The following is a 13,566-nucleotide window of genomic DNA, read 5'->3' on the forward strand; positions in this document are numbered from 1 at the left end:
AGAACCATGAGCTCACACCTGGCAGGGAGAGGGATTTATGTCCCCCAGAACAGTCCTGCACTGGACTGATGGGCTCTAGAGGGAGCAATAGGCTTGTAAACTACAGCCCCTGGGAATGTCCAAGAGGAAATGAGGGGGAAAAAATGAATCCTAAGTGACAACATGGTCACATGAAGCTCCTGTGTGCTGTTTTAATCAACTCTAAGCAGAGTCACGGCCAAATGCAACTGTGGGGCTGGGAGGGGGGGGGGGAGGGGGGGGAAAGCATGCTTAATATCAATGGCTGCATTGGCAGATGCAAGGGGGAATGGGAACAGACAGTTCCAGGAAGATAATCCACCCCTCAAATATACCCCTTCACTTTAATCCATCTCATAACTACACAAAAAGATTGATTCCACTGAAGAAGGATCAACCAAATGAGGACAGAATGAAAACAGAGTTAAAGCTTCAGAGGTTTGTGCATGTGGAAGGGAGCCAACAGATGCTGTGATCGCACTTACTGCATTTTGCTTTGGGAATTTTTTACTGCCAATCATAGGTGTGCCATTAAAGCTTTTGTATATACATATATAACAAGGGCAGATGGTTTTTAAACTGAGATAGAGGAGGTTTAGGTTAGATATTAGGAGGAAGTTTTTACACAGAGGGTGGTGAGGCACTGGAACAGGTTGCCCAAGGAGGCTGTGGATGCCCCATCCCTGGAGGCATTCAAGGCCAGGCTGGATGTGGCTCTGGGCAGCCTGGTCTGGTGGTTGGCGACCCTGCACATAGCAGGGGGGTTGAAACTGAATGATCATTGTGGTCCTTTTCAACCCAGGCCATTCTGTGATTTTATGACTATGATATATACTATGATATCAATGATATATACATAAATCATTACGGTAAAATATTAGATAAAGAAGAAGAAGAAGGGAAAGGAGCCAAGAATGCTTGTGCTGATAAGGACAAATGGCATGGATGGGAAAATATGTAATAAAAAAATGCAATGCAAATTATATTACAGACGTTTCTATTATATTAGTGAGAGACTTCCAGATCTTTGCAGAAAAGATTACAATACTATTCTTTTCATTCAACTTTTTTGGTATTTATGTACTCACTTGTATTAAACCACACTAAACGATCCATTGTACACATCTTTACAATTTCTAACAACATCTTCCTGGGTGTCTGCCAAAGTAAAGATATCTGCTGTGCTTTAATAACATATCAGACAGCATCCCTGGGCAGGAAGCAAAGCAAACACACGTATATTCACTCTCAACAGTTGACTGCTGTACACCGGGGCCAAATTTTGCCATTTTTCTCACTTAAGGCACTTTATAACTTATTAGCTGAATAATTCAAGTGTAGTTGATAGGGTGAAAAGGGCCAACATAATTTGACCCTGCATTAGTTAACTGTTGCCCATGATACAAGCGTAATATTTTTGTAGTTCTCCCAACTGTATGTCCAGCTGCAAAAAACCTGCACAACTCCAGATTCTGTCCCTATACCATAACTGTTCTGTTGCCAGTGGCAGTTTCACAAAGTAAGATCACTGCTTTGCCTTTTATGCTTGGTCCAGTGGCTATTCTATCAGAAAAGCACTGCAGCTGAAGTAAGTGGCATCGAAAAAATAGAGCAGCGTTTGTTTACCAGCAGTACCGCAAATGCCACTGAATTTAAATATAAGAAAAACCTGTTATGAATCTCATGCACTGCCACGCTAGGTTTGCAAACTCTGACCACCTCAGAACAACGGACCAAAAGGATCAGTAAGCACATGGGGAAATGGCAGCAAACCAGGGTCACAGCCCAAAGCAACACAGGGACAGTGCATGCAAATCAGCTGCATGGACAACTGATCCCTTTGCGTACCTGTAGCGTTGTCCTGTGTGCGTTTGAAGCAAGTATGAGACATGGGAAATTCACCTGCCAAACCAGACTGGGTCAGCATGAAGGTGCACTTTTGAGCATTGCTGTCAAGTGCCTCACTCCAGGAAGTTCTCCTATCTGTGTTTACACAGCATTTACTCACACAGAATGAAAACTTGATCCCGGTACATCAATAGGTGCTTTGTTCTGGATTTACGTGGGACCAAGCCTCCATGCAAATGGCCCAAAGGGCCCTGCTACATGCTTGGTCCCTGTGCTGAACTTCATTTGCTGCGCAACAGGTACTGACAAAGCTGCAAGCAGCTCTGCTGAGCTGAGCAGGGCATCGCCGCAGGGCTCCTGCCCGTCTGCTTCCCTCTTACTTTCTGCAGCATGGTCCAGCACTGAGGAAGGATGTGTGCCTCCTCTGCTCCTCCTCGCCGCTCTCCAAGGCCTTTTTCACCACAGATTCCCTGTGCTGGAAGGCTGGAGGGAGGTTTTATCTGGGGTGAAATCATTTCAAGGCATTATTTTGGTGAAGTGTACACATGGCATTTAACCTAAGGCAACGCAGGGACCGTGTTAAGCAACCAAAATTACCTAACTGAAATCTGAGCAACATCAGTAGAGGCACTGACAATCTCAGCAGGTGCTATAACATCCACGTTTACCTTAAAACCATTATCTGGGTGATAAGGACAGTCCCTGACACTCTTGTGCAGATTGCCCCTGACAGTCCTCAGAAGAGTGATTCTCCATTGCACAAATGGGATTGTTCACCCTCTCAAAACCTGCAAAAGAGGACGCAGCTCACTAAAATGGTTTCATTTTTTTCCTCTCTTTTTTTTTGGCCAGTTGTTTACATTTTAATTTGATGAGTTTGTGTGCAGCTAGTTTCACTTCTGCAATGATGATGGGTTTCACTTCTCAGTTCCATACGCTGTCATCATGATACTGGCACTGCCTCCTGCAGCCTTGCAGGGGCCTCCATGCTAATCCCATCCTCAACAGCCTGGTAAAGTGTGCAAAAGTGCAGCCACCACTACCGCTGCTGCTGCACTGTGAGCCTGCAAGGTGGCCCTGCTCTGCTCAGGGATTGATGTTCATGGTGTTGAAGACAAGTTATCGGTCTCAATTTTGATCCCTTCAAGTTCCTTCCCTTGAGTTACTACTTCTATTAGCTGCATGCTATTTTTTCACCACACAATTCCCGGGAGTGTGGTTCAGCAGATAACCACAAAAAGCACAATTTCAACTGTTTAGAGATAAAGTTATGGTGACTCAGTAGCAGGAGATACCAGGTGTAGATACCAAATGGTCATGGTCGTTTATCAGGAAAGGAACCACAGAAGATATGCTCCTATCTGGAGGGCATCTCTGAGACATAAGCAAACTAACGGAAGAGAGGAAACACACAGGCATGTGATTTGGGACCTAGGTTGTAGGAAGGAGGTCTCTGAAGGCAGGGTGTCTTCACTGTCTTACACTGGTCAGCCCAGTAGCATCTTCGACATTAGTCACTTTTATATAGCAACATCAGCAATCCACAAACACAAAACCACCAGGAATTCCCCTACATTGTGACGTTGTCTAATTTCTGAAAAGTGACTATTTCAAATTACGGTAGGAATCTGGCTGGTGTAAACATCAGGTTTATCCTATGTATGTTCCAGCTTTCAGGCTCTGAGACCGAGGTAGTGTGTGCATGTGCGTGTGTGTGAGTGCAGGCACCAGAACAGCAACCACGTCTGTCAATAAGACAAAAAATATTTTTCCATCCTGTTCTGAAAGATGACCCGAGTGACCTATTTTAACCGAATCTTGAGGGTGGGATGCCTTCTTAGACTGAAAGCCTGCAGATCAAGTTTGCAAAATGGATTAAAGCATTAAAGGATTGGCTCAAGGGGGAAGTAGAGAGAAGACCTTTTAATGGAAAAGCCAAGCAGCCTCTAACTATAAGTGGAGTTGCTGCAGTAACCACTATAAAATTCTTATGAACTTGGGTGGAGACAATAATTACAGCACAGGAAGAATGAGATGCTATGGGGTGGTTGGCCTCTGCAGCAGAGCTGTAGCTCAGAGAGATTGCAGCCCAAGTTTTAAAATACAGTGCTTCTTGCTACAGTTTTAAGACTTGAAATGTATACGCATAATTTGCACAAATACACAATTACATGCGCTGCTAATGTTTGAAGACAGATTTTGAGAGGGTGGAGTTAAAGTGTCAGTAAGAATTAATAAGAGCTATTTTTTCTTCTTCCCTAGGATGACTCTAACATAAATTTCTAACACTCCATTTGAACTAGCCACAACAAAAACTGAACTTCTGCTTTCAAGCTGTGGCTTACCACATATCAAGGAGTTTTCTTTTTTTCACTGTGGTATCGTTTTAGTTTTAAACACGGTGCTTCCCTATGCTTGGAGCCTAAGGTATGTGTACATAAACATACATTCAGAAATGATAGCCTTCAGAAGCACATCCAGCTCAAGTGGAACAAAACCACCATCGTTCAGCAGAGTGCTGTGTCACCGCTCACCAGTTCAGGGAAAAATAGTGATGGGAGCTCAAAATGGAAAAGACAGTTCAAAATGAGACGTCTTAAATGCTAAGCTACCAACTACCTTCTCACTGAAAATGCCTTGGGATCCTTAAGCCTAATAATAGCCCTTAACTTAGCTGTAATTTCAAGCCATTAATAAGCTTTCTGAGGCAGAAATTATCACCTACACTTTACAGGGGATGAGACAGACATGAAAAGGTGAAGGCCCAGATTCACAAGAAGATTTAGCTGCCTGAAGTGGGATTCCAGTTTGATTTAAATGCTTCAGCCCCAAATCACACCCGTCGGCATCCTTGTCCAGGCACCTTCTGGCTGAGAGAGCTTCCTCTGCTGCACGGCCCTGCTGTTCCGCGGCCACAAGCTCAGCCCTGGGGAAGAACAGCTCAGCACAGCCAGTTGTGAGACCAATGGTGTAATGGCTGTTGTGGTTTGTGGCAGATCCCATTCTGAGGCACGTTCACCTTACGGTGCATGGTCCCATGAGCCTAGAGAAAGCCCTTGAGATCTAGGGTGTGTGGGAGCTTCCCTGCCTTTTTCCAGCAGCTGGCCTAGCCTCCACCCTGGACAGATATTGGCATACCTTGGTGCTTCATTATGCCGCTGGGGCTGGGGCTGAGCACACTCCTTGCCCTGCACAACAAGAAGGACGATGGTAAGGCTGCAGGCACGGTGAGCAGTGAAGGTGTGGGTTCACAAGGAAGAGCAACGTGCTGCTCTGAATGTGGCAGGTGAGGAACCCTTTGCGATTATCACTGCCACTTCAGCAAAGGCGATTCGGGCCTGCAGCAGCCTAAAGCAGGAAAGCCAACCTGACAGGTCACCTCTCCAGCAGCAGCCTGAGCGTGGGAGTGTGAGTGGGGACTGTTTACTCTGCGCTCATTTTCTTAGAGGAAGGACTCCTCCGTGCTGTCATTACGCTAATGCAATGCGCATTGATTTAAGAGCTCAGCAGAAGTCTGGGGTCACTTGATGGATATCCGTGCAGTCAGCGATGGGGAGATAACGCTGCCATTATGAAACTGGGACCTGCCAAGCTCTAGCAGGGACAACTTCCAAGAGCAGAACAGCCTCTCGGGCCTCAGATATGGGCACAGCTTTGTCAGAGCTGTGGTGCATAAAGTCTGGCCTGTGGAAACTCTGCGGCCTTGCCAAAGCATTTCCTTCAGTTCCTCCCTAAACTTCAGGGAACTGATGTTGTGCGTATGCTGCGCTCCAAGCACCGCCCTGCTAAAGAGCTCTAATGGCATCAAGCCTTCAAGACATTGCTTCTCTCCTTGCCTCACCTCTCGGCCCTCTCTTCCAGCAAAGCCTGCATGGCATGGGTGTGCAGTTCCTTGTAGGAGGGCAACGGAGGGAATCAAAAATCCATCCAAGCACCACACCACAGGCCAAACCTGGCTCTGGCTATACAAGCATCAGACCCAGCTTGTTTGCTGCCTGCAGGCACCACCACAGTACACACAGAAGCACCTAAGGGTTTGCGGAGCTGGATGTGGCCTGGCCTCCCCAGCATCAGTGAGGTACTCTTGTTGAATGCCTCAAAGGGGACAGGCAGCAACAGGGGATGGGGAATATGGGGTGGAGATGGATGCAGGATGTAAATGAAGGGAATGAAACTTTGAAGGCTGAGAAAGCTGTGTTGAAATAGTATGATGGGGGAACTGGGTGAAGCAGGCTGGGAGCATAAGAGTAGAGAGTCAGCCAGTATCAAGATAAAAGAAAAAATAGGGTGGCTTTTTTTTTTTTTTTTTTTTTTTTTTTTTGCTGTTGCTAAAGGATTTTTGGAAGGGAACAGAGACTGATTCAAACTGCTGAGGGTTTATGCACATGACTATGCTGGAAAAGGAAGGCTTTGCTGACAGCAATTGTAAGCCACTGATTTGCAGCATCCTCACTTTTGCTAAGGCTGAGTGAGCTGACAAGAAGTGCTTGCCCCAGGACAGTCATCTGAAGTTCACTAGCCAGCCTTAAAGCCAAGACCCTAATTAATATCAGAATGACTTCATTCTGAGTACAGAACAGCAGTTGTTACTTGAGTTGTAATATATGTGCATACGTACCTATCTACCTACACAGGAAAATAAATGTTATTTGACCAGAAGAGCCACTGAAGGGGGGCACACTAAAATACAAAGCAAAAAAATTTATCAGAAAGAAAGAAAAAAGTAAAAAGAAAGAGCTCAAGGGCAAGCAGATCACTTGAAACTATGTAACCTCTTCATCTAGAGAGGTCCTTTGTCTTCCTGACGCAGTATCCTGGTCAGCCTCACTCCTTTTATCACTGCAGAAAACAAGAAAATGCTCGGAGGATAGCGTCTGCCTCATCCCTACCCTGAGTTTTAAAAAATATACAAGCACAGCTCTGCACAACCAAAAAATAGATTTATTGTTATTGGAATGAGGGCAGTGGTTCAGCACTTGGCATGGTCACTGTTTACAGCAGTAATGCTCCCGGAGACAGGAAGTTCTCAAAATCACTCTGCCATTATTTTTCTCCTGTTGACGCTTTCTGATTGAGAGCTCTTTCACCCAGACCAAATTTTAAGTAACCCAGCAGAGTGTTTGTGAGCTGGCAAAGATAGCCCCAGTCATGCTCAGCCTCGCAGACCACATGATGTTTTCGATGCAGACACCCTCGCTGAGCTGTATCATATACTTTCTTACACAATCAGCAATTCAGAGAAAAACGGCTGCACGTACCGAGCGTGCACCCACAACGACTGGGGCTGGATGCTGGCAATAAGCAAGCCTGCTCCCCCACCTCCTTCAGCCAGCCTCTGTCCAGGGCTTGTGCTGGGAACAGCCGTGCTTCAAGGGCTGGCTTTGCTCAGCAGTCTCACTGTGACCTGTGCTGACTGACCTCAAAGACGCACTGACTCGTGGGCATTAGGGTCAGGAGTTTTCTCGCTGAATGCTGGCAAGGCTACGTCATTCACACACACAGAGCTCTCGATGAAATGAGTGACACAGCCAAGCCCCCATATGTCACTCAAGAACAAATGCCCACTTCCAGTCCCTGTCTTTTAGAGGGTCAGACAGGATGGTGGAGGAGAGCCCTGTGATACGCGTCGACGTCTAACTGAAGCGCGGTGAGAATTTCAGTGCCAAGCATTCTGTCGGTGGCACATCCACTACTGTTGCACACCCATCGGCCCAAGGTATTGACAACCAGTTGTTTTTCAGCTCTATCAACTGACTCCTTTTCAGCCCTGATTGCTGCTGTACTTCTTCTATTTTTGTCCTGCCTGGCAAGTATGGCAAGTCGTTAGTCCAGTATCTGATACCACATCCCCTGAAGCATTCCAATGGTTTGGACCCAGACCCGGGTGGCTGCTTAATGCTGATTTTACGATCCTGCTGAATAGCATCCTCCTCTGTTTTGCACATACTTTTGTAATTTTGAATATGCTTAAGTAAAAATAAAACAAATTTTAACTAAGTGCCTACATAACACAACCACAAGCTGAAGCTACACAGAAGGAGCAAAATTCTGACTTCAGAAGAGCAATAAAAATAATTGGACTCGGGATGCAGGCCAGTAATTCTTGTCTTTTGACTATTTCTGAGATTCCAGCTCAAACTGAATTTTCTTCCCCAAAGTTATATCCAGAAGGAAGACTTCTGGAGGCAGAAACTTACAACTGTGCTTGGTAATATGCCTCCCGTGCTCTCCTACCAGCTGCTTCTGTGAAAACGGGGTACTTTTTCAACTCCAAAGAAAACGATTGTGAAATTTATTCAGACGAGCCTAATCTCAATAGTGGGCAGAAAATATATATGCAGGCTCAGTGTACAGTCCATTCCAAAATTCAGTTTTTAAAAGGACCCTGCTGGAAAGCTCAATATATCATGAAGCTCCAGCTACAGACTCCAGCTTTAAATTGACATCTGCAGCAAGCCAAGACAACTCCTCATTAGCTCCTATTATGATAACCTATTAATAATCATTTTCATCTGGAAAAAATATTTGTTGTTGGTTGTTTTTTTACTGTTACGTTTTACAAAGAAGATAGTTAATGGGATTAATGATTCCATGAGGAAAATATGTAATGCTTACTGAGCCATGAGGCTTGCCCTCTCCAAAATAACTATTTATTTTTAATTTTATCCAATGAACTTCCATGGTGTCAGGCTTTTTGCATTGGATTTATTTCATCACTGTAACACAAACTTGTTCCTTATACATTGAGAAAACAGGGCACTAGCAGCAGTTTGAGGTTCGAAATGTTTATGAATGGAGGGAGAAAAAGTTTTTTTAAACAGGTAAGCAGGCACAAGGGGCTGAGATTGGCTGAAGTTTTAAACTACATTTTTCTTTCAGAAATTACTTACTTGAGTTTACAAGCCAGACAGGCAGGTTTTCCCAGTAGCATTCTCAAACCAGGGTGAGGAATAGCAATTCTGGACCCCAGCCAATTCCAATGTAAATCTGTTTTGTTCGGGAAAGCCAGCCAAATTGCTTTCATACAACATCTCGCTGTTTCGGGAGACCTGTGATATTCTCAGCTCCCATCCTCGGTGTCAAAAATGAGAGTGTTTTTTTAATCCTGAACTGCAGGTACAGCCTAAACAGCACAGGGCCAGCGCTCCCCGTTCAGTATGGAACCAGTGCTGAAATGCCATGCGGTTCTTGGAGGCGCAGCTGATACCTGGGCTTTCACAGATGCACAGGATCAGACCTCTGGATGGAGTGAGTTGGATGCTCCCACGGAGCCGCTTGTTTACTGCGATGGGACAATGGACCTCTGCAGGAGTGTGTGAAGCAACTGCTGGCTGCCTTGCCAGACCTCACTGAAAGCCCACAGAAGAAAAACTGAACTATTTGTCAGGAATGTCAAGAGCGACAATTTTCTCCTATTTTAAAAGAGAGAGGGAAGTGGCTTGCTGACAGTTCTGTGAGGCTTTAATGGGGATCTTTACACCTGAGCAAGAGCTCATGTGCAGTGAAATAGAGACATGGACCAGGACTGTCACTCGGCAAAGTCGTTCCTTGTTCTCCAGCAGTGATTTTAAATCACCCAGGTACACAAATAATGCCTACTATAACTGCAACCAATGTGAACTTTCAATGGCTATTCATACAATATTCCTGGCATCTCATTATCACTGGTGGCAACCGAACTTATTCAAACTCAAATATTACACAGCAAACAAAGTTTCAGTTAATTTTCCTCTACCGAAGTATCAAAGGCAGCAATGCCCTTTGAAGCAGCCACCTTATGCTTCAGGCTTTATACAAATTCAACAGAACAGCACCTCAGAAATCATGTACCAAATGCAAACAATCCACACCTTTGGAAAACAATCCCCTGTTGGAGGAGTAAACACAAGCATACATTAGTCACTGGCTCTAAAGATGGGCAGCCAATGGGGCTCATGAGATTTAACCTCCAGGACTGGCTAGCAGCACGCAGCGCTCCCAAATCACTCTATAGCTGAAATGATCCCGAGCACCTGGGTGTCACATAGAGCACAGCATCCACGTCCACATGCACGCACATCCGTGAGTGACGGCTTCCAGCCACCGGTATCCAGCAGGCAAGGGGCTCAGAGAGGCTCTCTGCTAAGCTTGCTGAATGAATAGCCACTGTTCTCCCTCTGCCGCTGAATTTTGACCTTGAAAATCCCACAGTTCACTGTTATGATTTCTAGCTTCACTACCGTGGCCAGGAACTGAACTACAGGTTTGTTTTTATTAGCTTCTCAGCCACTTTGCCAGCTATTCATTTGAATCTTCTAAACAGTCATCTCTGAATCATAATGCAAATTCCATTTACTGAAAAGGTGGAACCTTTAATATAACAAATGAACATGTTTAATGACTGATACTTTTAGACATTACAGCATCTCTCATGTTTTCAGTAAATGGATATAATTTTCTCTGCATTACCCTATTATTATTCTTTGCTAGCATTACGAAGCTATGTTCTCAGCTGCGGGTGTTTTCCACCAAGTACATTTTGAAGACAGCCCAAACAACACAATTTAAAAGACATCTCCCTTTGTGCCCTCAGCTAAAAATGCTGCAGGATGCAGACGGATCGAAAGGGGATTTTACACTTAAAATGTACCTGCTGCTTGCATCCGTGTTTCAAGAGGGCTGAGTTCTTCTAAAATTGCAGGCTGTACTTACACTAGAACTCCACAAATGCATTTGAATTGAAAGGCAAATAGGAGCTGTTGTGTATAATCAGAATGACCTCCTCAGCCTAAAGCTTGACCCATCATCTGCCACTGCGAGTAAGAGATTTTGAGAGAGCAAAAGTGGGTCACCTTTGAACTCTCCTGAAGCGTGCCTGTAGCTCAGTGCGTTCTTGTAAGAGCTGCACGTGCCACCACGCATTAGAAGATGGACCGGGTGCTTAAGGAATGCCCACATGAGTAGGGAAAATGGTGAGGAGGGGTCTGTGAACCCCAGACTATTCAATCTCCTTGTCAGGGACAATGGCTCACAAAATGCTCCAAAAGATGGAATTAAGAAACCTACGCAAGTGCTGTAGATACTATCGTTTTGATTTGTGAATGCTACAGCACTGAATTGTCCTTAGGTAACAATGTTGTCTTTAGAACACTGTGATGTTATGTTCCGATTTTACTTGAAGATATGAACTAGACAAAAGGAAAATACATAAGCAAATAGCGGATGAAGTCACATGGAGGATGCGATGGTTTTTCGTTCTTGACCTTAAACCTGAGAGGCTGATTGTTTCTCTGCACTTTCTCTAACCAACATTTCACCGGCTCCAGTGGGTTTTCTCTAACCACCCTGACCATGCCAACGTGCTTGGCTCATGGGAACAAGAGCAATAATGCAGGAGCAGTGTTTCAAATAAACTCGTAACAGAAACGTAAACGTGATCCATGGCTTTCAAGATTATGGGTTTGAGCTGAAGAGTGACATTAAGAAGCATCCTTCTGTTGCTGTGACGGGCTTTTGGACCAAGCTTTGGATACCTACTTGTGCACACGGGAGCTTCCCACAACAGTTATATATAAATACAGGCTAAGTCAACTTTGACTTGTTACTTACACTCTTAAGACCTTTCTATTTGTACCAGTAATTCTTAGTTATTGCAGAGAGCCAATATTAAGCTTAACTGTTTAGTTCTGCCCTGTCCTAACCCACCCTTATGCACCCTGCTGTAATATGTTAAATAATGACTACTGTGTACAGTTCCACAGCTACTCCAGAGAAAGAAAGGTCAGAGAAGTGCTTGTCAGGTCGCAATAAAGCTTGAAAAAAAATCAAAATCATGTGGGAACTGTTTGTAATTGTAGGCTGACTCACCCTGTTGCAGAGATTAGCTTTTGAGAATTGTCGTTTTAAATTGAAATTGTGTTACTTAAACTTAAGCATGGGCAATATTGTGCTGTTCTAAATCAGTGGGAAGAATTCTGGAGTCACAGTGAGCCTCGCTGACCACAATTTTTTTTTTTTTTTCTTAAAATGAGATCTTACTGTATAAAAGTTGAATTACTGAAGAATAAACCGTGAAAAACACACAGCTGATTCTGCACCTTTTAAACTGTCCTCAGATGTCCCTACCGCAGAAAGCTCAACAGATAGCACTCAAATTCTCTCCACGTAACCAGAGCCGGACACGGCAGGTAAAGATGACCGAACGGCGGCTGCAAACAGATACATACCTCTTCCACTTCTACCCACAAATCTGAGGTCGTTGAACCTTGCCACTTGGTTTTTCATGGCAGCCGTCGCATTTCTGAGTTCTGCAGAGTAGTTCTCATCGTTTCCAGCCATCACCGTGACCAGCGTCCCATCGGGTACGTCTCCTAAGGCCACCACCTACCAAATCAAAGCACAGAAACCTCAGCTTTCTCACGGGACGTCTGTTTTGGGGAACAGAACATCAACAAGTGATGTGGTATAAAATAGGAGAAAACAGCAGCAACAAAAATGAATGCAGACTAGAAGTTGTTTGGGGAAAACCATGCAGACTTACGGCTACATTGACACGCATCCAAAATACAAAGCATAACGTGACCTCAGCACAAAATAAAGCTTTCCAAAATATACTTTTGTAGTTGGCAACGTATAAATTCAAGTAACAGGAACCAATCCTGATCTGATTTACCTCAGTAGCCTTACTTTTAAGCTACAGCGAAGTCAGGACAAGCATCTAAATGTAAAATTTGAAAGAAAACAAACCCAAGCCAATTGCCTTGTGAACGCAGAGGGTCAGGCTGCCCACAGGTGCATCAGTTCCCTCTCTGTTCATCCCACTGATAGGAATATATAAATTCAGAATAAATCCACAGAGAATCAGGCTTCAACCAAGGCCTTACTGAAGGCAACTTACTGAACAACGCCTTTTTCCCTTTGGAAGCGTGAAAGCAAATCACTGACTTAAGACCTCACCTGCGATCTGATGGGTGGAAGCTGCAATCGACACGAATGAAACCTGCAATAGCTCAGAAGCTTTCACCTCATCCTGAATGTTTGCAATGTAGCACCCCAGTGCCAGTATCTGCTGAACTAATATTCAGGAACACAGCATCCACATTTCTTATGTTGGGAGATGTATGCATTTCGAACGCTAAGCTTTCTGACTCATGTCTACAATGTTCACATCTTTTAAACTAATAAAAGTTGAATTTTACTTTATCTTATCTTCCTCAGCAAGACTGAATTCTTACAGCAGTTTTCCCTTGTGACAATCAAATGCATGTTTGGTGTGTCTCTTGATTGACTCTGGCAAAAGTAACAGCTCAAAATAGGTCCTCTTTTGCACTGTTTTACAAACCCGCTGCTCTAGCTGTTTCCCTAAATTAAATCTACAGGAGTGACCTCAGGACTACTACCAAAAAAAAAAAAAAAGAAAAAAAAGGGGAAAAAAAGTCTAGTTCATTTTTATTTCCTCTTTTACATACTCTAGGAGGAAGTAGTCCTGCAGCAGGTTCTCTGAGTTGCTGCTTGATATTTTTCCTTCCTCTTACTGTGTTCTAGCTTACGTCCATGCAGTTTTAATGGGCTCCAGCTAGTCACAGCCCGGGCTGACCACTGTTAGTTTCTGTTCGCACTGCTCTTTCCAAACAACATCAGCTGCTCCTTTACTCAGCCCGTCTCTGATGCTGACCTTCCAGTAGCAACCATTTCCTCCAGCGTGACAGGGAGAGGTATTTT

General features: G+C 44.4%; 1 protein-coding gene across 2 annotated transcripts in view; it reads right to left on the minus strand.

Annotated features, from left to right (window-relative positions):
- RUNX1 (RUNX family transcription factor 1) overlaps positions 1-13,566 on the minus strand; it is a 150,528-nt gene that overhangs the window by 50,784 nt on the left and 86,178 nt on the right. For both annotated transcript variants that reach the window (XM_048959826.1, XM_048959817.1), the window contains exon 4: positions 12,072-12,228. In XM_048959826.1, coding sequence (XP_048815783.1) covers positions 12,072-12,228 — 157 coding nt within the window. The remainder of the gene's footprint in view (positions 1-12,071; positions 12,229-13,566) is intronic.

The sequence above is a fragment of the Lagopus muta genome, chromosome 1, assembly GCF_023343835.1.
Source record: "Lagopus muta isolate bLagMut1 chromosome 1, bLagMut1 primary, whole genome shotgun sequence".
NCBI lineage: Eukaryota > Metazoa > Chordata > Aves > Galliformes > Phasianidae > Lagopus > Lagopus muta.